Source organism: Typopeltis vanoorti, chromosome 9 (genome assembly GCF_054136105.1).
Source record: "Typopeltis vanoorti isolate ZY-2024b chromosome 9, IOZ_Tvanoo_1.0, whole genome shotgun sequence".
Taxonomy (NCBI): domain Eukaryota; kingdom Metazoa; phylum Arthropoda; class Arachnida; order Uropygi; family Thelyphonidae; genus Typopeltis; species Typopeltis vanoorti.
The window spans coordinates 81,084,388-81,111,293 of NC_143557.1; the positions used below are offsets into that span (position 1 = coordinate 81,084,388).

Genomic DNA, 26,906 nt, shown 5'->3' on the forward strand with positions numbered 1-26,906 from the left:
ATAAAGCCATTAGTTTATTTTAATAATATTTTACTTAAAATTTAAATAAATTTTAATAATGAGAATTCCTTATGTATGTCTTATATAAATAGGGAATTATAGTACTGTAAAATGAAGTAAAATAAAGTAAACACAATCAACTCTCATTATAGAAAACATCATATATAACAAATTCATTCATTATAGCGAACTACCGAAAAGTTTTGACCAAAGCCTATAGACTTTATCCCTATGACTTTGTGGGTGATGAGCAATTGTATATATTTGCGTTTCTTCTAGTGATGCAGATGCCATGAAGAAATTAGGTGGAAGAGAAATACTTTGAATTGCTTTTACTCATAAGTTTATTTTTTATTTTTTTTTTCGTGTCACTGTTGAAAACCATCTACACAAGGATAAATGAAACAATTAAAATAAAAGTAAAAAATTTTTCCTCAGAAATTTCCCAGATATATCAACCTGAAAATGACAGTCATCTTTCATCTTCAGTAGCAGACAGACTAGTATGTACAAGGTAGAACATAAACAATAGATTAATTAAAAAAGCAGTATGAGACATGATGGTGTAAAGAGCAATGTGAAGTGATCAAGATGTAGTAATTATGTATTGCCAAACCTTTCCATAGATGAGTGATGTTGGTGAGCAAGGAGATCAAAAGTGGTGGAATCCATATTGGTTGTCAGTGGGCTTCTAAGTGGTAACAGAGAATTCACTACTGATAACTTTCTTCATTATTTTCAGTAGAACTGAGTTGAATACAATATGACCGTAATTGGATGTCTGGCTTTTATCTTCTTTCTTCGGAACTAGTTGTATGTAGGCTTTTTTTTCCATTCTGAAGAGTAGATGTCAGTAAGTATGAAAGATTGTGAAGATGATACAGGGTGGGTATTAGTTTTCAGGAGCATTTTAAACAGAAATGAGGGATACCATCAGATCAGAAGGCTTGTTGGTATCCAAGTTATTCACAATTCTCCTGCCTTTCTGTTAAAAGACTAGAGAAGGTGTGCAGTGAGCATTTTTTGATAAAGTGGGTGGGGAATACTTTTGGCTTAGATCATCAATACAGGAGTTGGAGGAAAAGAATGTTGCTGCTACCAGGAGGTCAGTCCTGTCTTTGGGTGATGCAACAATAACATTGTTGCATCACCAAAATTCAAATCCTTCACATGCAAACTTTTATTTGCTTGTCTTTGTCCTTCTCTGTTCTAACAGTCTCAGCCTCTCATCTAGTGCTTGTGTCTAAGCTCTCATGCAGGAAAGCAAAATATAATTTACTTTGTAACCAAATGGAAGAACTTGCTATAACTATTTTTCATCTAGAGTATTTTGATTATGTGGTGATCACCATGTTAATACTTCTATCATTGATTTGGCTCTTAGAATCTTCACAAGACTATTGATGGAATTCTGTGATGTTGATCATGGTGGTCCATTCTCAGAGTTACCTTCCATGCTATCATTATCTCTCTCTCTCTCTCAATTTAGATCTTCCAACTGTTCTATCTTTTTGCATATAGTCTTGGTCACATCATAAATCTTCTCTTCCAGTATATACACTTTGGTTATTTTCTCATCTAGCATACTCCTAATCATAGAATCATAATACATCACCTTATTGTGTTTTTTTTTCTTGAATTTTCCTACCCTTCTCATATTTTGGCTCCTTTTTTTACCTTTCCTGATACTAAGCAGTTTTCTAGTCTCTCCAACTGCCATTTTTTGTTTTTCCCTCTACTACTTCTGTATTAACTATCTTGCTGTCTATCTTTCACATCCATTTCTGCAGTGTGCTCTACCACTTCCACATCCTCTCATGCACCACTATCTGCCATTGTCAGCTCATTTTATCCTTCTTTGGAAATCATTCTCACAAACAAAACCTTATAGTTCTCTGCCTAACCAAATCTTTTTAGTACATTCTCATGCAATCCTCTCCTTTTTCTCATAAGCTACCTATGTTTGCCAATGAATTCATCTCACATATACCATATACCACACAAAACATGTGATTCAACAATTAAATATAGGAGTACATATTTATGCTTGCATTTAATTAAAACACTCAAACTCAGTTAAACCAGCACTTCAATTAAATATAAACTTAATATTAATAATTTAAAAAATTATCCAGATTTTATATGGTCATTTTAATTATTTTTGTATTTTTTTATTTTAATGATCACCCCATCCACAGAAGTTTGCTGACTTTTGCATTAGTTAATCTTGTTGTGCATTAGATAATCCAGAAACTCTAAAGACCAAATTTTTTTTTTTTTTTTCTCAAGTCACTTCAGATCACCAATAAGTGTGATGGTGGTGAGCTTAGGAGAGAGAGAGAGTAGAGCCCTTTGCCATTCCTTCATTTTTAGTTAAAATATAATGAAGGTTAAGTGGTAAAATTTACCTTGCCATTGGAAGTAACTACTATAAGAACATGATTGTTAAAGGTTTATCATGTCTTGGTGGAAGTTTAGAATTGAGTTGGAAAATAATTTCTTCAATAGGCATAATTTGAAAAGAAATGAAATATCAAAATGGAAATTCCTCTGAAAGGCAGGTATGCATTTGTCTTCTAAAATGCTCTCCCTTTAGAACATGCTTTTGCTTTAAAATCTCAAATTTCTTTCATTGTTAATAAAAGAAGTAGTTTACCCAAATTTGTTTAATCATTTCTGATATATTTTGCTATTATATAATTGACTTGTATACAGGAATAATGATGTTTTTATGTTTTATTGGAAGCATTTTATTTTATTATACTTTCATATTGATATCATTTCTTTCCAATGAATTTTAGAGATTATGGAGATTATGACACATGGTATATCATTTCCATCATATTGTGTCTGTGTAAATTTCAAGTTGATTGCAGGTCATTTCCTGGCCTGTCTTAATTATATCTTACAAATTCTTATATGTTAATTTTTCAAAATTAAATTTCATAATTATAGCAAATAATTTAATATTTCTCCAAGAATACTATCCAGAAAAGGACAGTCTTCTTAATAGGTGACATCCCTCCCCTCATAAACTCCCTGCACTTTCTCATACTCTTCTTGCATTATGTCTTTGGTTTTGATATTTTCATGGATGCTGCTCTACTGAATTGGTATCATCATTCTTTCACTTTTCTCTAATTTTTTAAGAATACTGGTCAGTTCATAGACATTTTAGCTTTAAACTTAGCAAACCATCTTCTCATACTCTTCTTTCCATGTGTTCATTCCATTAGGCCTCCAACATGATATCCTTTTCTTTCATTCCATATACCTTTGCTCTTTGCAACAGCCTTTTCTATGCTGTTTACTTGCCCCCCCCCCCCCCCCCACACACATAGAACTTATATTATAGGCTTTTTGACTTCTTGTTTGAGGTGCGTGTGTGTGTGTGTAAACTAGTTAGCTAAGCAGATAGTGGTTCTGCTCTCCAACCAATACTGTGACTATGGATATTTGTGAATGTCTTTAATTGAGAGACAAATTCAATTCTCCAGTATGAGACCACCGCTGTCCTGCTTATTGGAGGACTGATGTTTGAAAAAAGCTTGTAGCTTGGTTTTTAGAACAAGGTTTCTGGATGATATATATATATATATATATATATATATATATGACCTTTAATCCATCCATGTTACTATGCACAATAAGTTTAAAACCTTTTGTGGGTAGGATTCACAGAAAAAAAAAGTTCAATTTTTGTGTTGTATTTCAAGATATACAAAATTGAAAAATAGAATGTGTTGTTCATGTTTGTGTTTCAGATTGGTGCTCTTAAAAAGAAGAAGATTGGAACTGACTTGGACACAATTCAGCTCTCAATATTTTCTCACCGCTTCATGAGCATTGCTGAACAAATGGGAAGGTTGTGTTTTTTCACATATCTTAATTTGTTTTATTTCAATATCACTCTCACATTTGAATATTCATAATACCAGTTTAATAAGTTAAGAGACCTAACTTTGAAATAGGATAAGGTGGACGCAACACTGCTGTTGTGCCCACATCCTGTTATATATGTTGAATTTGGGTATCTGTAGGCCAGCCTGCTGCATTGTAGAAATTTTTCAGGTTGCAAGGAGGAAAAAATTTCAGCCATCTATCTAATATGGGCTAAATTAGCCCTATCTTTAAATTTCTAAATTCTTAAACTTTTTCAGATTCCAACTAAAAGTTCTTTCATTTGTAGGTGGAATCTAAAGTGAAGTCTCTTATGCAAACAAGTTACATATGATGAGATCATTCTACCAGACTGACTGTGATGGCATTTGACATGATGTTCTAAAGAAAATGAGATATTTATTTAAAATTAAATTATTAAAAAATATTTTATAGCTTTATTTTAAAAATTAAAGCTAATAAAAGTATAGCTATAAAGTTATAAATAAGCTATAATCAACCCTTGGTAAATATTAAAGATGAGAAGAATCATACAAATGATATACCTTTAGCTCCAATTTTTGAGAGGCATTTGTATAAATAATTATACTACATTTTTGATTACAACTTAGGTAATAGTCTAGTAAGAAAGATTGTGAAAGTTTTCTAAAAAAAAAATGGCAAAAATATTTGAGTAATTTGATAATTATGTGAAGTTCTCATCTTAGTAGTTTAGTTTAATTATACAGGATAATTCTACACTCCATGTCATAAACTTTAAAAAAGGTAAAAAAAAAAGGTCCCAGCAAGTTGTAGTAGCAACACAAACACCAATGACCTACAGTTCAGATAGAAGGTGAAATATCAAGAAATAAGCATAAATCCTTTGGTAACTCTTAAAAGAAACCAGCAGCGCAAAATTATCTCTTTTCTCAGCCACACATCTGTTGAGATGTCTCATCGTTAACAACCTCATGCACTTGAAAGTTGGTGTCTGATGTTAGTGCATGAAAGTTCAGCACATTCCTGCAGTTCATCAACATTCTTCAACACTGATTTCAAATGGTCCCCACACATCAAAATCTACAGGATTTAGCTCAGATGACTGAAGAAGCCCTGCAATTGGTTTACTTTGATTACAGCTTAGGTAATAGTTAAGGAAACCTCTGATCAAGATACTTTCAGGTCTTATGGTTGAAGTGTGGTGGAGCTCTGTCATGCACAAAATGTGTTTCTCTTTGACACTAGAGGAACATCTTGAAAATACTCATGCAGGATGTTTTCTACAAGGTTTTGCAAGAAGTCACAGTACAAAGGTTTTATAAGTCCATCTGACAAAAACATACAACCCTATTAATCTTTCTCCAAAAATACCTACCCACATGTCATTGGAGAATTCCCTGCCAATGTCTTGAATGAATAACCACATGCAGATTTTGATTAGTCTACATGTGATTGCCATGATGATTGGAAATACTATCTTGAGTGAACCTTCATCTTCTCTGTGAAAAGCACACAAGACAGAAATTGATGGCCCATGTACACTGCTGTAGAAACCACCAATGCAAAATACCAATCAATAATGATGACCATCTGGTAAAAATTCTTGAGCCTTCTGGAAATGATACGTGAGAAGCAATTTTCATGCAGACTTGGGAGATGCCTTCTTCCACTATAGCCCTCCACGAGCTAGTTAGGGTATTTTCTCTAGATTTGTCTAAAAAGTCCTCTTTCTTCACTTTGTCAATTCATCTTCAGTTTCCTTGCGAAGCAATTTCTTTGGCATTTTCTCTGATTTAATTGGAAGATGTTTCAATAACAATCTTCGCCTTCTTTGGTGCTCTTAGAATTCTGCTTAACCATTTCATATCTACTACAGATTGCTTCTTTCATCTTTTTTTTATGCTGCTATATAAAATTATAGGCATCAGCAATTTTGTAGACCTGTAATTGTGTTTCATCCCAAGCACCTGTATTCAATAAAACCAAATTTTGTAACACATATACACACTTTTAAGTTATCCTTATTATAGGAAGTATTTCATAGACCTATCCCATCTTGCTTACTCATCTTCAGATTCTCTTCACTTCCTCATTTCCAAGAAACCCAAGCATCCAAATCTGTGCACAATAGTCCAAGATATAACACCACCACATCTTGGACTACTAAAGCCTTATAAAAAAGAATAATAACTTCCTTATCTCTGGGAATCTATGTCACCATGTTTTTCAACAACCAAGTGATCTTTTGAGTTATTTTGTAGCCTTTTGCAATATATCCTCTGAACCTCAACCCTATTACCATTGCTCTCAAATACCAGCATCATCAGTTTCTTGCAGTTCAGGTCTATCAACGTAACATAGCTTGTAATCTTTTCATTCAGAAGTGCACAACTTTGCACATTCAACTAGCAGCCATTGTCCTTTGTCAACAGTCAGTATATTTAATTCATCTTGCAGGATATATATATTATATTTATTAATTATTTCCATTTTTGGCTTAGCATCAGCAAATGACTAGATTTATCAACTTTTTTTATGTTGGACTAATAAAAAAATAAGTAAAAGAATCATAAAGATCAATCAATAAATAAATATTTCATAAAATGGGGGAAAATATATCAGCATAAAATACCAATAGAAACCATACAAGGTAGATGATAATTTCAACATTGGGATAACAAGAGTAACGATTACAACATATCATCAACAGAGAGTTCTAGAAAAGAAATAAGTCTGCTGCAGTAAAATGTGAGAAAAATAATCGTTTTACTTAACCAACTACTGATTGTTATCTCAGAGAACAGAACATCTCAGCATACCTTAACATGTTGGTATCCGTAATGCTATAAAAGTTATTTATATATTACTGTATATTTGTTTGATGCCTATAGTTATTGTGCACTTATCCTTATTATATAAGCCTCATTCTCTATGATTTCTATGGTCATCACTATTAAGAAAGTGTAATTTGTAGATTAAAATTAATAATTATTCTTTAATCATAACTATATTAAAATGGCATATCAAAATTAAAGAAATTGCACTTGAGTTAAACAACTGAAGAATGAAGTTTTTAATTTTTTTAAAATTTTATAATACTGCTAAATGAATACATACTTTCTGCTTAGGATTTTACAGAGAACATCTGTGTCAACTAATATCAAAGTAAGTTGAAGATCTTAAATAACAGAAGCAATTTTCTTTTTGAAAGTAAATGTTCTTGTAAATAATATATATTATTAAAACACACACACACACACACACACACACACACACACACACACACACACACACACACATATATATATATATATATATATATATATATATATATATATATATATATATATATATATAGCAAGCTGTAACTCAGATTCTGACAGTAATGGTTGTTGGCACCAGATTTTTGAAAAGGTTTTCAAACCAGGCTTTCTCTCTCCTTCCCATAAGGAGAGCCAACATTCCAAGACAAGTAAGGATGATGTGAGAATTCAATATCGGAAAGTAATGGTAAGTCATGTCATTTCTGACTAACTTGCAGCTTGTATTGCACTTTGCATTTTATTTCAGTGTTCTTGCATTAAAGTAGAGTAAGAATATATGTAGAATCTCTCTTCATATATATATCATTCTGTTATTAATTTCATTTAAGCCATAGTTTTATTTTTTGTAGATCTTGATAAAGTATGTTATAAGTCACAAGGTAAACTTCAAAACCTAAAACTATGACTTAAATGAAATTAATAACAGAATGACATACAGTATATATATATATATATATTATTATTATTATTATTATTATTATTCAGACCTCCATGGAATCAAAAGACTCATCATGGGAGATCCTTGCTAGGAAACACAAAGTATATCATACCACTCCTTAAACTCATTGACCATTCTCGCTCTCACCACTCTATCAGGCAATGCATTCCATGGTTCAACCATCCTCCATGCAAAGAAAGCACTCCTCACCCTCTTGCTCACAGTTTCCTTTCATAACTTCCAGGGATGGCCCTTTGTCATCACTCCTTCCTGCTGTTCAACCAAACGAAAGAACTCCCCAGTGTTAACCCTGTAACCACCTCTCAACAGTTTAAAAGTCTCATTCATATCACCTCTAGTTCTGCTATCCACCAAACTCTGCAGTCCACATTCCCTCAGCCGATCCTCATAATTAACATTGTACAGTCCTGAAACCATCTTTGTTAACCACCTTTATACCCTTTCCACAGTTAATTTATCCCCTTCAAATCCTGGGGACCAAATCTGAGAATAATAGTCTAAGTGTGGTCTGATCAGGGTCTTATACAGTGGAATGATAACTCTTTTATCTCTGCAGGCCAACATCATTCTCATTATTGCAGCAGTCCTATAACCTTGACCACCTTTACAATATGTTCCCTGAATTTCAGATTTCTATCAATCATCAACCCCAGATCTCTTGTCTCCCAAGAGATCTGGGCTTGATGACTCAAGACCTTACATTTTGCTGCATTAAAATGACAGCCCCATTCATTTGCCCATCTGTCTAGCTTATTCAAATCCTCTTGCAGGGCTACCACATCTGCACTATTACTAATAACCCTTCCCAGCTTCACATCATCTGCAAAGAACTGAATATCCTCCTGCAATCCACTGACAATGTCATTGATATAAAGGTTAAACAATATAGGTCCCAGTACTTCTGCCTCCTTGAAACTGCCCCACCATACACAACTCTCTGATACTTATCAGACAGCCAATCCTGAATCCAGTTGACCAACCTGACATCCAAACCCACGTGCTGCAACTTAAATATCACTTTATCATGTGGCACCCTGTCAAATGCCTTCGCTAAATCCAAGAAAATGGCAGTATATGACTTTTCCTCATCTACTGCTCTTGTAACTTTATTATAAAAGGTTAGCATATTACTAAAACAAGAGCGCCCCCTCACAAATCCATGTTGACTCTTACAGATAACATTACCCTCATCTGCCCAATGTTGTATACAGTCCCCTCGCTAATTTCTCCAAAATCTTGACAACTACTGATGACACACAAATTAGCCTATAATCAGATACTTCTACTCTGCTACCACCCTTATGCAATGGCACTATCTTACCTTCCTTCCATTCCCTGGGCACTTTTTCCTGTAGCCTGACTTTCATTGAAAAGTCAGGTCAAAGGAGCTGTCAGTTCCTTAGCACATTCTCTCAAAACCATGGTGAAATACTATCCAGTTCCACAGCTTTACTGACATCCAGAGTACTTAGTATTTGGAAGACACCCTCCTCCTGCACCTCTAAACCTCGAACCTGCCCTATCCCTCCAGTATTAAAATTTACTCCTCCAGGATGAAATACTCCAATAAAGTGTTCATTGAACAATTCCACTATGTCCTTTGGATAAGTCACTCTATTCCCATTTTTATCCCACAATGTCGTTCTTCCACAATCATTTCTCCTCCTACTGGCCACATAGCTAAAAAATTCCCTAGGATTTTCTTTGGATCTTAGGGCCTATTTCTTCTCATATTCCACTTTTGCCTTCCTTACCATACTAGTCACTCTTCTGGCCTGTGTCTTATATTCTTCATGCATCTGCTCTTCACCTGTTTCCTTATATCTTTTCCATAGCCTCTTTTTTACATGCAGCTCCTGTTTAATATTGTTTGTCATCCACTTTACACCAAATTGTGTCCTCTTCTTCACTTGTGGAATACAGTTGACTATTGCTGCTAACAAATATTCCTTCACAATTTACAGAGCACTAATGATATCCCAGCCTTCCAATTCATCCTCCATGAAACTTCCCCAAGACTGTCTAAGACTGTTATAATCACCTGCCTTATAATTCCACATACATTCCGTCTCTTTGATACTCCTGCATGTCTATTCATCTTCCAAGTCAAAACCACATGGTCACTCTCTCCAACTGGCTGGAGAGATGTCATCTCAGTTATTATCAACTCTTTTGATGCTATATTGATGACCAAATCCAAAACTCTTGAACCTGTTGTTCCCTCTATTACATGTTGCCCAAGACATTTGTCCCTCAAGAATTCTAGAAATTCCATTCCCTTATTGCTGCATGCATCTTTCTGTCCTCAATTTATACTGCTGTAGTTAAAATCTCCCATAACAATCATTCTTCTTGCACTTGCCAAGCTCAACTGTCTAAACATCTCCTGGTCCCCACCCTCTGTGCTTCTTGGTTTGTAGCAACACCCCACTAAATATGCCATCTTGCCTATCTCTACCTCACACCATACGCTTTCAAAATAATTATTGTTACTACCTTCCAAAGCATTCACTCTTAAAGGACATAAGCCATCACTTATCATAAGCAGTACTCCACCACCACACTTTCCCTTGCTATCCTGTCGAAAAATGCTGTACCCTGCTGCTTCTATTCATGTTATTATATCCTCTTCTGTCAACCATGTTTTTGTGATCCCATATATGAAGAGAGATTCTACATATATTCTTACTCTACTTTAATGCAAGAACACTGAAATAAAATTCAGAGTACAATACAAGCTGCAACTTAGTCCAGAAATGATAGGACTTACCATTAGTTTCAGACATTGAAACTAATGGTAACAGAACATTGGTCTTAGTGGAAATCATACCAATTCACCCGATCTGGTTCTTGATTTCTTATGCATTGTATGGTACTTTCCAAACATATGGCTTACATCCACATATATATATATATATATATATATATGAGCCCTTCTCAACATTTATGAAGAATCTGCACTTTCTTGTCTCTTTTATGCTTTTGTCTGTCACTACTTCATTTAGAACCCATGGGTATTCACATAAGCACAATAATATTTTAAGCATAATTTGCCTAAGGCAGACACACAACACACAAAGGTCATAAGCTGTTCTACTCTGATGACACTTGCTGTAGGCTGAGGACACATGATTTTGTGACCATCAGTGTGAAAACATGAATTTGTGAATACAGATCTTACAATTATGGAGGGACTTGGCTATATATATATAAACTCCATGTATGGAAAGATTCTCTTAACCACTTTCTTGAAAAGCTGTGAGATGTACTCATTGGGGAAAACAGTATCGAGAGGTCTTTTAAGAATAGAGTAGATGAAATAAAGGTAAAAGATAAGTTGGTTTATTATGTTTGCAATTGAACTGTGTGTGTGGATGTTGATCAGTGACTGCTTGCTTTCTTATGTAATTAGAGGGAAGAAGAGGAATTGTAGGGCCAATTTAGTTGAGAAAGTGACTGGAAGAGAGTTTGTAAAATAACAGGCTATCTTTTAGGAGATATGATAGAAACATTTAAGTTACTTAAAGAGTTTTATAGGATTGATGCAGGAAAATGCTTCAGCACTTAGCTAGAGGGGAAGAAGAAGAGATCATCCTTGGAAGTTGAGTACAAGCGTGGCTAGTAAGGGCATGAGGACTAGATTTTTCACTTGGTGAGTTGTGAATGAATGAATGGGTTTCCAGAGTCAGTTCTCAGCACTTTGTTTGTTAATAGGTTCAAGGAGAGGTTTGATAGATTCTGTGGGTAAATTGAGTCTTCAGACTCTTGGAGCTCCTGTACAATAATAATAACATAGATCTCAGCCTTCCTCTCTGTCTTTTTTAAGCTATTTTGGCATCAAACACATGTTTTGCCAATTTTTCTCTCCCACTCTGTTTAAGTAACCATGCCATCTTAGATTGTTCATACATTACTAAATGCTAAGAATGTCCAGTTCCATCCTAACATCTTCATTTTTTAATATGATTCTGCCACTGATGCCATCGGTTTGCTCCTATAATTTTTCTCAGAATTTTCAAATCTGTAGTCTATCTTTGATTAATTGTCTCTTTCTAATCTAATTCTTAGATCCACAAGTTAAAATGGGTTGAACACTGTTTCGTATACTACTTAGTGTGTTTTGGCTAATTTCTCCATTATTCCATATAAACTTATTCAACTGACTCCACCGCCACATAAACTTTTATCAGTTAATAGATGACATATTTTACTTGTTCTATAGGTTCTTTATGCAGGATACAGTTGATATTTTTTTCATACTTCCGCCTGTTTTCATGGTTTTTGTCTTTTTATTTGCTGATTTTCACACCAGCTTGATTACAACATTTATTCAATCTAGTTCAAAGAATCAACAACTTATATTGGATTTATAAGGAGTATAATATCTGCATAAAGTAAAGCTAAGTTGAATATCACCAATTCTGATAGGTTGTTTGATGCCACTTTCTTTCATAGATCATTTTACATCACACCTTTCCTACCTTTAATTTTAACTGCTGACTTATAAACTTAAGTATAGTCTATGTATTTGTTAATATAATGCATCTCATTTACACCATATAATTGTAGTGTTTTGAAGAGCTTTTCTCTTGGTACCTTATCATATGCTTTTCTAGATTTACAAAACTTCAATATGTACCTAATCTTTTGTTTTCTTTTGTAATCTTTTGTTTCCATGATTCCTAATTTGTTTATGTTAAAGTGAAAATATGATCCTGACACCTATTTGGCCTTAACCCATCCTGTTCTTGTTTCATTTCCATAATTTTTCAAGTATGCTTGCAGAACGGTCAATGAGTTCAAGGAGCGGTATGATAAACTTTGTGTTTCCTAAGAACGACCTCCCACGATGAGTCTTTTGACTCCATGGAGGCCTGGATAATAATAATAATGAATTTTACATGGATCAGTCAGTAGGGAAATTACTCTGTAATTATCACATTGTTTTAAGAAATATAAAAACGTTAGCACAAGATTATTAAAATATTCTCGTGCCAATGTGTTTATATTTCTTAATTTAATTTAATGTCACAAGTATCACATTGTTTTATTTCCCCTTTTTTTATGGATAATACTATGAGAGCTCTATTGGAGCATATTTGAGCATTTTTGGTCAATTATCATCTTATCCAGCTGCTTTTCCACATTTCAGTGGTTGATGACTCTTCTACTTCCACTAATGATACATGTGTTTTGTCTGTTTCCTCGGGGGGGGAGGGGGGGAATAAGATAATTGATAGTTTGGTGGTTATTACTATTAAGAGAGATGCAGGGAGTCGAGGACTCATCAAGAGAGGCCACATACTACATGCACCAGCTATCGTACTTATTCTTGAATTCATTCACACTGCATGCACTCACAACATCCAATGGCAATCCATTCCAATCATGCACCACCCTATGAGAGAAAAATCTAGCCATCACCCCCTTCTTAGTGGCATTCATTCTCAGCTTCCAAGGATGCCCTCTTATCCTTTCCCCACCCTACATAAATTGAAAAATTTCATCAATTGAAATCCTGTATGACCCATTTAGAAGTTTGTAAGTCTCAATTATATCACCCCTTTTTCTACTGTTTGCAACCTACAAATTCTCAATCTATCTTCTTCTTCTCTCTCTGTGGAATAATCAGTATTCCACAATCCTGATATCATTTTTAACACTCTCCTTTGCAATCTTTCCAACAGAAACTAGACCTGCACACAGTAGTCAAAGTGGGGGTTTTATCAAAGTCTTGTAAAGAGGCAAAATGACATCCTTATCTTTACATGTGTACTTTCATCAACTTCCTATCTACTAACAATCCAAGATCTCTAGTCTCATCAGTTTCTTCTAGCATAATCCCACCAATATAATATGACATTGGATATCTAATCATGCCAAAGTGAATGACTTTAAATGTAAAGTTGAAATGACATTGAACTGACATCCATTTTCCCATGTCCACAATCCTATTCAAATCATTCTGCAAGTACTGCATATCAGCAGCATTCCTGATTACCCTACCTATCTTTGCATCATCATCAGCAAATAACTGTATGTCGCTTGGCAAATCCTTCCCAATATCATTAATGTACAGATCGAATAACAGTGGACCAACTACTGATTCTTGTGGTATACCACTGGTTATTTATTTATTTATTTTTTATTTTATTAATCTTTGCCTGTTCTAGTTATCATTGTAATCATTGTCTGGTGGCAACCTCATGCCACCAGTGTGCCCTGTAGGGCCCTCAAGGGAAGAACTTTTATATCTTTCTGCATAAGCCCAAGTTGTTTTAAGTCCTTATAGCTATCTGCACTCCATACAGCATGTAAAGGGATGGTGGCACTGGTAAACCTCTGAGTTTCCCCATGCTCCTCCCATATCTTACTAACTAGATCTTGGTTATTCTTATAATAGTTTACCTTATTATTATGGCTATAGGCTAGTGGGCACCCTGTTCCCACCACCTGGGCATCAACTACCCAAATGTCACTATCTCTTTTAATCACTGTCTGGCTTACATAAACCCACAGTGATCCTATAATGTGGTTCCACCGCAGTCTCCCAACCTTTGTTCTTAAAGCAGTTGTTCAGAATGGAGACCATGGTGTCATGTCTCTGCACATGGACCCCATGGGTGCAGAAGCAATATTGGGCTATATGAGACAATGTCTCACTGTAGTGGCAGCCAGTCCTACAGCCCTTAAATCTTGCAGACTCACATCCCCTGTAAGCCACTTTTTAATATCTATCAGTCAGCCATCTTCTTATCCATGCTAATATCCTATAATCCAAACCCATATGCTCCAATTTATGCAAAAGTCTATCATGCTGCATTCTGTCAAAAGCCTTAGCAAAATCCAAAAGTATCATGGTGTGTCCATTCCCCTAGTCTAGTTCAATGGTAACATTGTTATAGAATGTGAGCAAGTTGCTAAAACATGACCTTCTCTTAGTAAATCTATGTGCTCATTGCAAAGTAGAAATTCACTGCATTTCTACAAAATTAGGGCTTGCATTCAGAACCCATTTCTGAATGCAAGCCCTAAACAGATTTTTCCAGGAATCTTCCCTGTTCTGAGACTCATATTAAACAGCCTGGTCAAAGGAATAGCTAGTTCAGCTGAACACACTTTTAGCACACATGCTGATATCCCATCAGTCCCTATTGCTGAATTCTTATTCAGTTTGTGCAACAGCTCTAATACCTTGTCCTCATACACCTGAGTTTCTTCATCCAGTGAAGAGGTAGCAGTGAGCTCAATGTTGCGTACACCAGGTTGATAGCTTTTAACAAAATGGGCACTCATTAGTTGAACAACCTCTTCTGTATCTGTAACCCTCATGCCATCTGCATTTAGAAGAGTTATGCTTTCATATTCATTCTTTCTTTTACTTGCAGCATGTCGATACAATTCTTGTGGGTTGTCTTTTACATACAGAGCTACTTTCTTTTCATACTCATACTTTGCTTTCCATACAACAGTTGTGACTATTCTAGCATGCTGCTTACAATTTTCATAACAGACATCATCCTTATATGTGCGGTATTCCTTCCACATCATCCTTTTCTTACGAACCTCTTGCTTAATAAGATTACACATCCATTTGACACGTATCCTATTTATTCTTTGAACTCTTGGGACGCGTTATGATATTGCATCAATTAAGTATTGTTTAAATGCTTTCCCATGCACTGCCGATATTCTTCCCATCCAGCAACCGATCCCATTCCACTGAACTCAGTATACTCCTCAATTGGTTAAAATTCGTTGTAAGAAGTAAATGAGCAAGAGAGTTAGTGGTAGTTGTGTGAAACAAATGATTTGGTTGGACATAAAGAGAATGTGAGGATGGATATCAGGAAATTATTGAGTGGGATGAATGATAACAGTGTGTGTAGGAAAAGTTGTCAGTGTGTTGCTTGAGGTATGACAATGCATAGTTGAGACAGAGTAAGAATCATGATTGCCATGCTGGCATAGCTGTGTGAGGAGAAGGGAGTGTGGTTTGTAAATCTGTTGGATGCATTCAAAGGAAGAGTGAATTTTTACAAAAGGGATGGGTGTCATTTAAATGGATCTGGTGTGAGTCAACTGGAGAGACTTTTACTTAAGGAAATTTTAAGGAAAATGAGTGATGCAAAGAAAAGATCAGCAGAGGTAAAAGGTGAAATGAAAGATCAAGAGAATGGAATAGGTAAGACAGAGGTGCTTGTTAATAGTAATAGTGTGAAAGATAATGAGAAAAAAGGAATGCCAGAGGAAATGGGAGAGTTGGGAGTGGACTGGAATATATGGCATAAGGAGAGTGGATATTGGAAGCAGTAGTGAACATGTATGTGGAGATAGGCAACAGTAGGAATGGGATGGACCTGGGATGTAAGGAGATCATAGTCGCGTCTGAGGAGATATATGGAATAAGTGTTGAAGAAAGTGATTGGGCATGGGCAGATGTGGGGAAATTACATCCAACAGAGGAATGAGTAGGACTGATTGTAGATCTAAAAGTGAGTTGGTATATTTATTTATTTATGAATGCCAGGAGCATCAGAAATAAGAGAAGTGAAATTGTTTCAGTGAGTAGCTTTTGGCCAAAAATTGTTGGAATAAGTGAAACATGGTTGGGTGAGGATGATATCCTGACAGGAATAGAAAATTTTGAAAAGGTGCTTTATGAAGATGGAAAGGACAATAAGTGGGCGGGGGAGTGCTGTTAATGATGGTAGGGAAATTATGCATCTCCATAGCAAGGATATTATGTATCTGCATCTCCATATAAAGTGGAAATGCAATATGTCACATCATAAGAACTTGAGGTGAGGAGGTTCTTTCTTTATTTTTTTTAGTGTTAGTAATTTTTTTTTTTTTTTTTGTTGGTGGTATCATTACATTAAACAAAATTTTCTAAATATTTTCAGAATTACATTGATCTTCTTTAGTTAAAGTGATTTCTGTTTATTTAAATATTTTATATCTTGCACATAAAAGAATTTTTAAATTTTCTCTTTGAATAGGAACGTTTAGATTTCTCTTGTGCTCTTTTTGGACCTGATGGAGGTTTGGTATCCAATGCTCCTCATATTCCAGTTCATTTAGGAGCAATGCAAGAATCTGTGCAGTTTCAGGTATGTAGATGCAATATATAGTTTATGGATAATGTATTCTATTTTTCCTTATACATTATAATTAAGTGTCATTTCTTATTAGTTTAATAAAGAAAATAACTCATATACTTCATGTTTTTTACTATTTCTGCATGAATGATTTCTCATCACATAATAATCAAATTTTTATTCAGCTTTGCATTCATAATTGCTTTTTTACTTGAACTCATTCAGAATTCTATTTCTTTTATCTGTTAAAAGGGAATGTTGCATTTCTTTATAAAAATAGGTATGAGTTGCTGATGAATCATCCCATGCATTGAATTGGATATGATTATTGTTTCATCAGGTTTTATAACTTTTTGCAAACTAATATAATGGTATGATGAAAGAAAAGATGGTATATTATTATATGATGCATGTTGTTTAAAGGGACTTTGTGTATGTTTTTTGTGTATTCATCTAATGCTAGCAGGAGCACTAAAATCAACAAACAAACAAAAAAAATTTCCCATTTATTTTTGCTATAATTGAGTTGTTTTATTGATTGACAATTTTGAAACTGTTAATAAAATAAAATAGGCTATATATATATATATATATATATATTGAGGCACCAAAAAGCCACAAGAAGTTGAGGAACATGAAAAAGATTCCCCTAAGGTTAATGTCTGGTGTACATTAGGAAAATATCACATAATTGGATCATTCTTTTTTTTAAGGACAGGTTATTAATAGTGAGAGTTATTTAGAAATGCTGCAGAGTTACTCTATTCCTGAACTACATGTGTAGAACTTAGAGGCAATACAGTATTTTAGCACGATGGTGCACCTTGCCACTTTGCTCTCAGTGTTAGGCATCTTCTGAAATCAGATGGACTGGAACAGGTGAACTGATCTCTTGGCCACCATGTTCACCAGATTTGAGTCCATTGGATTTTTTCCTATGGGAACATGTTAAGACTATTGTTTATTCAACAAAACCTCATTGTTAGGATATCAGCAGACTAGGATAACTAATGTGATTCAGGGTATTACTGAAAATCAACTGCAAAATGTATTTGTAGAATTAGAAATCATATCTTGGTTTGTATATGTAATGATGGCAGGCAGTTGAGAATTAACAATCTCAAGAATAAATGTATGTATACAACTGTAATAAATTCTTTCACTTTTTCAGATTGATTTTATCATTTGTATAGAACAGAAGTTATGAAAATTTTAAACTGCGCAAGGACTTTATAATGACCCTGTACATATACTATAATCAAAAGCAAAATATCTCCATTCAGATTGTCTTAGCATTATAGTAGTGTATAATGATGCAACATTGTGCTGAAAGTAAATTTGTTGCTTAGATAGAGCAAGCTTACCTTCAGGTAACCTTGTTCTATCCTAAGATAGAATTGTTGTTCATAATCCATAATATTTTCATTGATGACCTGAAATATTTAAGAGTTGTTTATAAATATAGAAATTGAAGACATCAGTAATCTCTATTTTTTTTTTTTTTAATTATTCTTTAGATGAAACATCTAAAAGACGATATGAACTCTGGTGATGTTATTTTATCAAATCATCCATGTGCTGGAGGAAGCCATTTGCCTGATCTCACTGTCATAACACCAGTAAGTTTATATTTTTGATATATGAAGCAATTCTTAAATTCAGAAAGAAAATTTTTGATAGGGAACATTTGTAAAGGTACAATATTTTATTCTTTCCCTCTTTTCATGTATATGTTTAGCTTAATTTCCTGTTATAAGATGACATGGTTTCGTATAAATTTCAATTAATGTCATGACAGGTTAGTTAATACCCTCCATGTTATCTACCATTCTGTCAATTGCTTGCTCTTTGAATAATAAATGAATGCAGTCCTTTGAAACAATAAGGAACGTCATATCAACTATTGTGGAGGCATATAATATTTTATATATATACAATCATACCCCAAAATTATGCGGTAGGTGGGACCAACAAAAAGCGCGTAAGTCGAATTCGCGTAACTCGGGGTATAATTTTGCATGTAATTTATATATGCAAACATACAAAATATTAGTTAATTGGGACCAAAGGTTTACAAAGACACCTATATTTTTTAAGAAATATAATCATAATTGTAGTTTTTCGTACATAAAAAAAAGAAAGTTATTTCAATGTCGATGGTTTCATAAAATCTAATAGATTTGTCTGACAGCATAATGTCTTTTTCTTGTCATGCAAAATTTCTTCATAGCAAGCTAATGATTTTTTTATTCCTTACCTTGTGGCTACAATTCGTTCCTCGTTAGAATCTATGTCCTCCAAAATCTGAACTTTTCTTTTATGATTGTTCTTACTGTGGATTCCTGTAGATCGAACTTCTTTGCTATCTCACAAATTTTCATTCTGCCTTCAAAATCCTTAATAATGTTGAGTTTTGTTTCCAAAGTCAATGTTTTTCTTTTCTCACTAGCTGTAGAAGAATTGGACTTGCTTCCTTTGGATGACATTTGGATGAGTTTTGTTTCCAAAGTCAATGTTTTTCTTTTCTCACTAGCTGTAGAAGAATTGGACTTGCTTCCTTTGGATGACATTATTAATTTTTATGTGATAAAATTTTTATCAAGAAACATAACATTAAACAATCGCAAGGTTTGTAAACTATAAAAATCGTGTAAGCATGGAGATCATGTGAAACACGACAGTGCTTGTTCACAGCATGTGCGACACTGGCGAATGTGGCCAGCGCCGGAAAGATACGACTAGTGATGAGGCTGGACGGGAATACCTACATATAAGAAACCGCGTAACTCCGGATTCGCGTAAGTCGGGGTATGACTGTATATATATATATATATATATATATATATATATATAAAAGTCTTCATGCAATAAGAGTTATTTCAGTTACTTGATCAGAGTAGGTGTTTCAGATCAGAAGAGATTTAGATCAGAATGCCAAAAATTGCTATTATTGATTTCACATTCAAGTGAGAAACTCAGTCTGTAGACTTTTTAAAGAAACCTTATCTTAAAATATTTTAGCTGCAGTTCAAAATTATTCCAAGTATATCAAAATAAATAATTTAAGTGATCTGGCTTCTGAAGTGCAAGCAAGAAGGATGAATAGTTTGGTAAGAAAGGCCAAATCAGATTATGAGAGAAAATTAGCTAAGCAGGCCAAAGTAAACCAAAAGAGTTTTTTCATTATGTAGCAAGCAAGAGGAAAAATGACTATGGTAGGATGACTTTAAACAATGCTCATGGTAGGAAGGTGACAGATGCAAAGGAAGTAGTTGAGTTGATCAATTTCCTAGATTGCAGGAAATTGATGAGGCTACGGATTTGGGATAGTGGTGGACTGAGAATTGAAGTTCAGAGGGCATATTGCAAAAGTTAGTGAAATGGCTCAAAAGATTACTTGGATGTTGAAAAACAAGCTAACAAGTAAAGATAGGAAAGTTGTTATTCCTATTTATAAGGCTATGATTTGGCTGCATCTTGACTACTGTGCACAGATTTAGTCACCTGGGCTTCTTGGAGACCAGGAGGTGGTAGAGAAGATTCAGACAAGTGAACTAAACTGGTGACAGGTCTGTGGAATGCTCCCTATGAGAATAGGTTGAGGATTTGTGGGTTATAAAGTTTAATTGATAAGTGAAAAAGAGGGGACATGATAGAAACTTATTAGATATTAAAGGAGTTTTATAAAACTGATGCAAAGGAAATTTTTCAATATATGACAAATAGAGAACTAGAGAACTTGTGTAAGAGTGGGGTTAGTAGGGGATGTGCAAACTAGATTTTTTTTGCATGGAGAGTGGTGAATGATTTGCCAGAGTCAATTGTGAGTGATTTGTCTGTTAATCGGGTTCAAGGAGAGTTATGATAGATTGTGTGGATAGTTTGGTCTCTCACAATGAGTCTTCGGACTCTGCAGAGGTGCCCATACAGTAATGATAATTTATATTTTATCCTTCTTTTGAATAAATTTCAAATTAAGATGAAACCAATCAAGACTGTATCCTTGATAATTAACTTTTTTTTAAAAAATTGTGAACAGTTATAGGTTCGTTTAAGTATGCTAAGAAAGGTTGGTATAATTTCATATAGAGAAATTTACTCTCATTTAGAAATCACATTATTATCAAACATAAGTATAGGTGAAAAAAAAAAAACTGCTTTTGAACACATATTTTTCTGTGTTCTAATATGCTATGTTGCACAGCTTGTAGTGGCAGTACTCTTTGGTTGGAAAAACCTGTACTTGAATCTTAATTAAGACACAAGTGTTGCATTGTATATCTCTGATATTGATATATCGAGGCAATATAATTAACTTTATCCTTTCCTACTTCAACCGCTATATCAAATTCTATCGCATGTACCTCTTTTTAAGTCGGTTGCGCCATTGTTATGTGATCTTCATTAATATTAATCTTAATGTTAAGTCTCGCTTCTCTTATACCTTTTCTTACGTAAGTTAATCTTTTAAGGGCAACCAGAAATTACCTGTTCACTGAATTCCATGAGTTATCCTGGTCACTCAGGCAAAATTTATTTTTTATCTGCGCCAGCCTGGGCCTTAAGGTTAGAGATAAACTCAGCCTTTAGGGTAATCATAGAATATCAGGTGCCACTAATAATGTTAATTGAATTCTTAGAAGCCTTGAGTTCTCTCGCTTATTTTATTTGCAGTCGTGCCCTACTATTTTCAATTGGGGTATCGCTGCACACACACACACGATCACAGGTTCGATGTTTTATGAAGGGTCAGAGTCAGTCATCATGATCAGAAACACATGTAAGTAAGGAATCAAAATATTTATTAAACTCATTATATAATGCCATACAAGTTAAAGTAGTTATCAAATCTAATTTTAGCTTCTACCATTCTTTCACTCTCTCACTCTTAAAACCATTATGCATTGACTTCAAAATGTTAGCAAATTCAATAACTCAACATATAATACATTCTTAATTACAGCTCAATTGGACATTTAGGCATTTTAGCACATAAATACTCTCTCTCGGATTAATTACGACAGAATCTCTATATAACTGAAAGTTCTCAAAGTTCATTTCAAAAGCATAGTCATTTACATAAATCTTAGTTCTTCACTCTTTCTTCCATTTACAAATTTTAAGATGCATTCTCTTAACACTGTTAGTCAATTCTCAAAAGGGGCTAGAACAAGTGAGAGTACTTATCTATTCTTTATCAGCTTTCTTCCGTCCTTTGTTCTTTGTTATGACTCTGGTTGTCTCGATCTTATCGCCACGTGGGTTACACGTGCTTGCCTGAGCTGGGCGCTATCTCTCTGCTAAGGTTTTACGTCGATGACCTCATTGACGGCCTACGGTTGATCTTGCCAAAATCTGGTGTGGTGTCATGCCGGAACTTTTCGTAAGTCAGCCCTCAAAAATGAGAGCTGAACTGCAATGAACTCTTGGAGCACACGAAGAGAAATGCAGGAACAAGAAAAAACAGGGTGATTTACTTCCATGTCATGGGTTTTATGCGCTCCCCTAGAGCGCCACCTTTCCGAGTTTGAATTTCTCTTATCGTCTCACCCATTGGTCTCAGGCTGGGTGACTTCACCGATCAACATACGGGACTTCTTGTTTCCGGGAACGTATGCGTCATGATGTCTTCTCAGATGTGATGCCTTCAGGTGCTTACGCTGCTCTTATAGTATTAGGGCGATCTTTGCCCTATGTTGCTGAATAATACACATCCTTTCATTTATAATATTTCACTAATGATTTCTCTCACTGCCCCTTTTTGCTGACTTACATTCATGCTAGACATATAGATACATTAATTTAAATTCACATAATTCACAGTTTATCATACAAGATGTTGTTACAAAAAAAACATAGTTACACTGCGCTAAAAGATAAGTATGCACATATATATTTTTTGTTAGTTGTTAGATTCTGGAATGGTGACGTCATGTAAAATTTGAAGTCGCCTATTTCAGATCTAACACAAGGAAAATTTGTAAGGGCTTTGCAACTGAGGCCAGTTTTATATGAAGACAACCAAGTTTTCATTTTGGAACTTGAAAAACATGCATTCCAACCAAGGAGAGCACATGCACATACTGGCAGACAGCAGATTATGGAGATAAAATTAGCTTCCCTGTCATTAACAAACTTAAGTTTATACAATGGCAAGTAACTGTCATTATATAAATGAAGGAAATTAATTATAGACTATTTTGTTATTTTTTGTTTCTTAGGTATTTTATCAGAATCATCCAAAGCCACTATTTTTTGTAGCCAGTAGAGGTCACCATGCAGATATTGGTGGAATTACTCCAGGTTCAATGCCTCCAAATTCAACAAGTCTCATTCAAGAAGGTGCTGCCTTTTTATCTTTTAAGCTGGTAAAAGATGGTATTTTTCAGGAAGAAGGTAATTTTTAACTCATATAGATTGAATTAGTAAATAAACTAGTATATTTTTATTATATATATATATATATATATATATATATATATGACTAGTAGTAGTGTTAACTTAGAATCGGGATATGTTCATGCTTTTTTTATATTGACTACAGATCCAAGAAAAAATGACATTTATTAAATATGCAACATGTTTCATCGGGGTTGCCAACTTCTTCAGGCATTACAGAACATAGAAAGCTAATAAAAAAACACTAAAAAGACATTGAGTCACTATAAAACCATAATTATAAAGCTATAAATTAGACTATAAATCACAGTTATTTTTAACTTGAGCTATAGTCCGTGTTAAAGTTCTATTGTTATACACCTGCACATGTGTGGTTTCACGAGTGCACCAGTATCTGATAGCAGAGCTGAAAGAGTCAGGCAAATTATAGCTGAGGTTACTGTTTATATGAAGAGGGTCCAAGGCAATTTCCAAGTCAATAAAACATCGGAATGGGTATTTTATTTTTAATTATACTATTAAGTGAAGTGAATATAATGTCTAATTCCACTTGCTTCTATATCAGTAATATAGATCTAAACATCATTATTTTCCAGAGGAGGTAGGTGGCACTCTTTTACCTAACTTTTTTTTGTTTTTTTTGAAATTTGGTTAGTAGCCATACTGTTCATTTTTCATCACTAGATATGACTATATCTCTATCTCTAGTCAGCATGGATAGACCCTGGTGATATAAAAATATGGCGGACAGCTGACACTATCTCATGTTCCACTAAATAGTATGTTAATTTTTATGTATTAGTGTGTATGCTCTATGGTTATATTTTGTAAATTTTGGGTAGAACACAAGTTTCTTCTCTGAGAATAAAACCCTTCTTATGTGCATCCAAGATTTGCTACCTTAAGAATTCATTTGCATTGGGGTGGGGATGGAAGCCTAAAAAAATTTTTGAAAAGAATTATGACACCGGAGGAAAACTCAAGTGAAAAAATTTATTAGCGTAGAATAAAGAAACATGTGAAACTTTACTTCACTGTCCTAACTTAAAAAGATCTGATGGTCTACATCTATTCTCTTTGTGGGACGTAGTACTTTTAAAATCAGCTAATCTTTCCTAACTTTATATTGTCTAAATATATATATACGTGTGTGTGTGTATTTTTTTATTTTATTTTATTTTTTTTTAATAAGTTAGAAAATTATTGACCTGCTATAGTTATCTTACATTAGCTACTTAGGTGGCATTTTTTTTAGAATTTTCTGTTAATGTTTAATTACCATTCTGTGATCTTGTACTGATGATCCCTATGATACTTACGCAAAAATTCTATGCTAATAAATTTTTTTATGTAAGTTTTTCCTCGGGCGTTATAATTCTTTTCAATGTGCCATCTCATGATATTTCATTATTGAAGCCAAAAAAAATTTAGGCCTCAAAATGACTAAAGTAGAGCATTTTGTTAATCCAGGCTCATTTGTTGCCTATGTAATCAAACGAAGATACTACAAGACTACATAGGCAGCATGTAACATAAATCTAATAGTATGTGATATTTTATATTAATTTTATAAATTGGGTAAAGTGAAGTTTCATATCTTTGAAACTGAAATTAATATATAACATTTATATTCATCATGTAATTAAAAAAAAAGCTGCACTTACACTTAAGTGGAACTATAGGACTGAATGCAGTAGTAATAAGATCATTAGCATTTAATCCAAATAAAGCTCCTCATGGCGAGTCTGTTGATTTCCTACAGATGTCTTACATTTATTGCTGAGAGGCAGTATTCATTATGATCATAATCTGTCTAACTATCTTTTATGGTACTGATTTTTACCTTACAATTTTAAATCTGAATATTTTTGGATGAAGCCTCATCTCTGACTGTTTCATTATATTTTATTAAGTCAGTTTCGGTAAATATTCTTGGTCTCCACATTATGGGTGATTGCTTTTGCAGAAAACTAAGCTTTAAATTTGCTTCTTTTTCATGAACTGTAGTTCAATATATAGTAAATTAAATTTTTTCAAAAGGAATTTTCAGATATTAACTCTTCTATTACCTTTCTTTCAGTGTTTAAAATAAAATCAAATATCAAATATATGTTCAATATTTTTGTGTACTTTTTCTCAGTACTTTGAAACCATAATTTGAATTAATCTTGCAATTTGATAGATATTTTGCAAATTTGTTTTTTTATCGTTAACCATTATAGTTACTTACTGTAATCTTCTTAGGTGCAGGGACATTTATTTTTGCATTAGCAAGTGTAACGTATTTGTTACCAGTAGTTTCATAATTCAACCTTTCAGTGTATTATCACTACTACTTGATACAGATGATACTGATTAGATTTGTTTTGTGCATGGTATCAGATAATAGCTTTTTTTATATTTTCCTTGAATTTTTTCATATGTTAATTTGCCTAGTTCTTTCTATAGATTTTTCTCATGGAAAGTCATCTGATTATTAAGATGGAGATACAACTTGCAGCTATTTCATCATCCAGTCTCCAAAAAAGAATTCACATAATGGCTGATATTGTTGTACATAAAAGTACTAATTGTAATTATATCCTTTCATAATATTGTCAGAAAAGTATGCAAATTTTAGAACTTCTTTTGATTAACTTTACTTTTCAGCTTTGACTGAAATACTAATGGCTCCAGGTAGAGAGCCAGGAAATAGTGGAACACGAAATTTGCAGGATAATCTTTCAGATTTGAGAGCACAGGTAGCAGCCAATCAGAAGGTAAAAAATAAAATTTATAGTTTTTAATTAATAAGTGGTATCTTTTAGTGTTTATTTTTCATAGCACTTAATGTAAATTTTTATTCTCGACAAAAGAATAACAGTAAAATGGGAATAAAAATGAACATTTGGGAATGAAGCTAAGTAACAGTCCTCTGCTCGAGTATTGTTGGTACTTTTCTCATACGGAGTAGTTCCTAAAATAGAATATTGGTTGATAGGATAGAATATTTGATTGGCAGCATAACTAGATGTAATTATTAAGTCACTGTATTGATAAGATGTAGAATTTAAAAAAAAAATCATTCTGTACTATTTTATTACTATGCATAAGCAAGAATTGCATTATTATTATAAAACAGTAAACAATATCCTGTATTTGAGTTGTAAATGAACAGTTAGAATTGAGAGCAGTACAGACAGACGGTTTGATGTTAAATCAGGTATGAGATGTGCACGTTATCTCTACTGTTATTCATCATTTATACTGATCACATTATGATGGAAAGTGACATTAAAGTGGATGTCAAAATTAGAGATGCTAATCTCAGCTCTATACTTTATGCAGATGATGTTATATTTTTAAATAAATTCAGTACAAGCCTGGAGTATTCCCTAACTAAATTGAATAAGTTCTGTAATAAATTTAGTATGGAAATCAGCAATAATAAGACAGAGACTGAAAATATCAGCTGCATTCTAAATGGAAAACCTATAGAAAGGAAAGCATTTCAGCTATTTAAAGCACCATTTTTAGTAAAGCTGGCATGGTAGGAAGTCAACTGAATAAATTGATATGGAATAAGAGAGAAATTAGTCAAAACACTACATTAGCTGTATACTGTCTGTATACAAGATTTGAAACCAGTTTTAACATGTGGATCTGAGAGCTGATTAGGAAAAAAAAGAAAAAAACACTTGATCAAAGACTGGAGACCATAGTTAAAAGTCTGAAAAAGATTAGGGGTAGTGAAAATGACAT

General features: G+C 33.8%; 1 protein-coding gene across 1 annotated transcript in view; it reads left to right on the forward strand.

Moving 5' to 3' along the window:
• LOC150103198 (5-oxoprolinase) overlaps positions 1–26,906 on the forward strand; it is a 368,797-nt gene that overhangs the window by 206,779 nt on the left and 135,112 nt on the right. The window contains exons 19-24 of the mRNA XM_090398524.1: positions 3,765–3,865; positions 7,011–7,047; positions 16,668–16,778; positions 18,284–18,385; positions 22,988–23,162; positions 25,815–25,924. Of these exons, the coding sequence (XP_090254650.1) occupies positions 3,765–3,865; positions 7,011–7,047; positions 16,668–16,778; positions 18,284–18,385; positions 22,988–23,162; positions 25,815–25,924 (636 nt within the window). The remainder of the gene's footprint in view (positions 1–3,764; positions 3,866–7,010; positions 7,048–16,667; positions 16,779–18,283; positions 18,386–22,987; positions 23,163–25,814; positions 25,925–26,906) is intronic.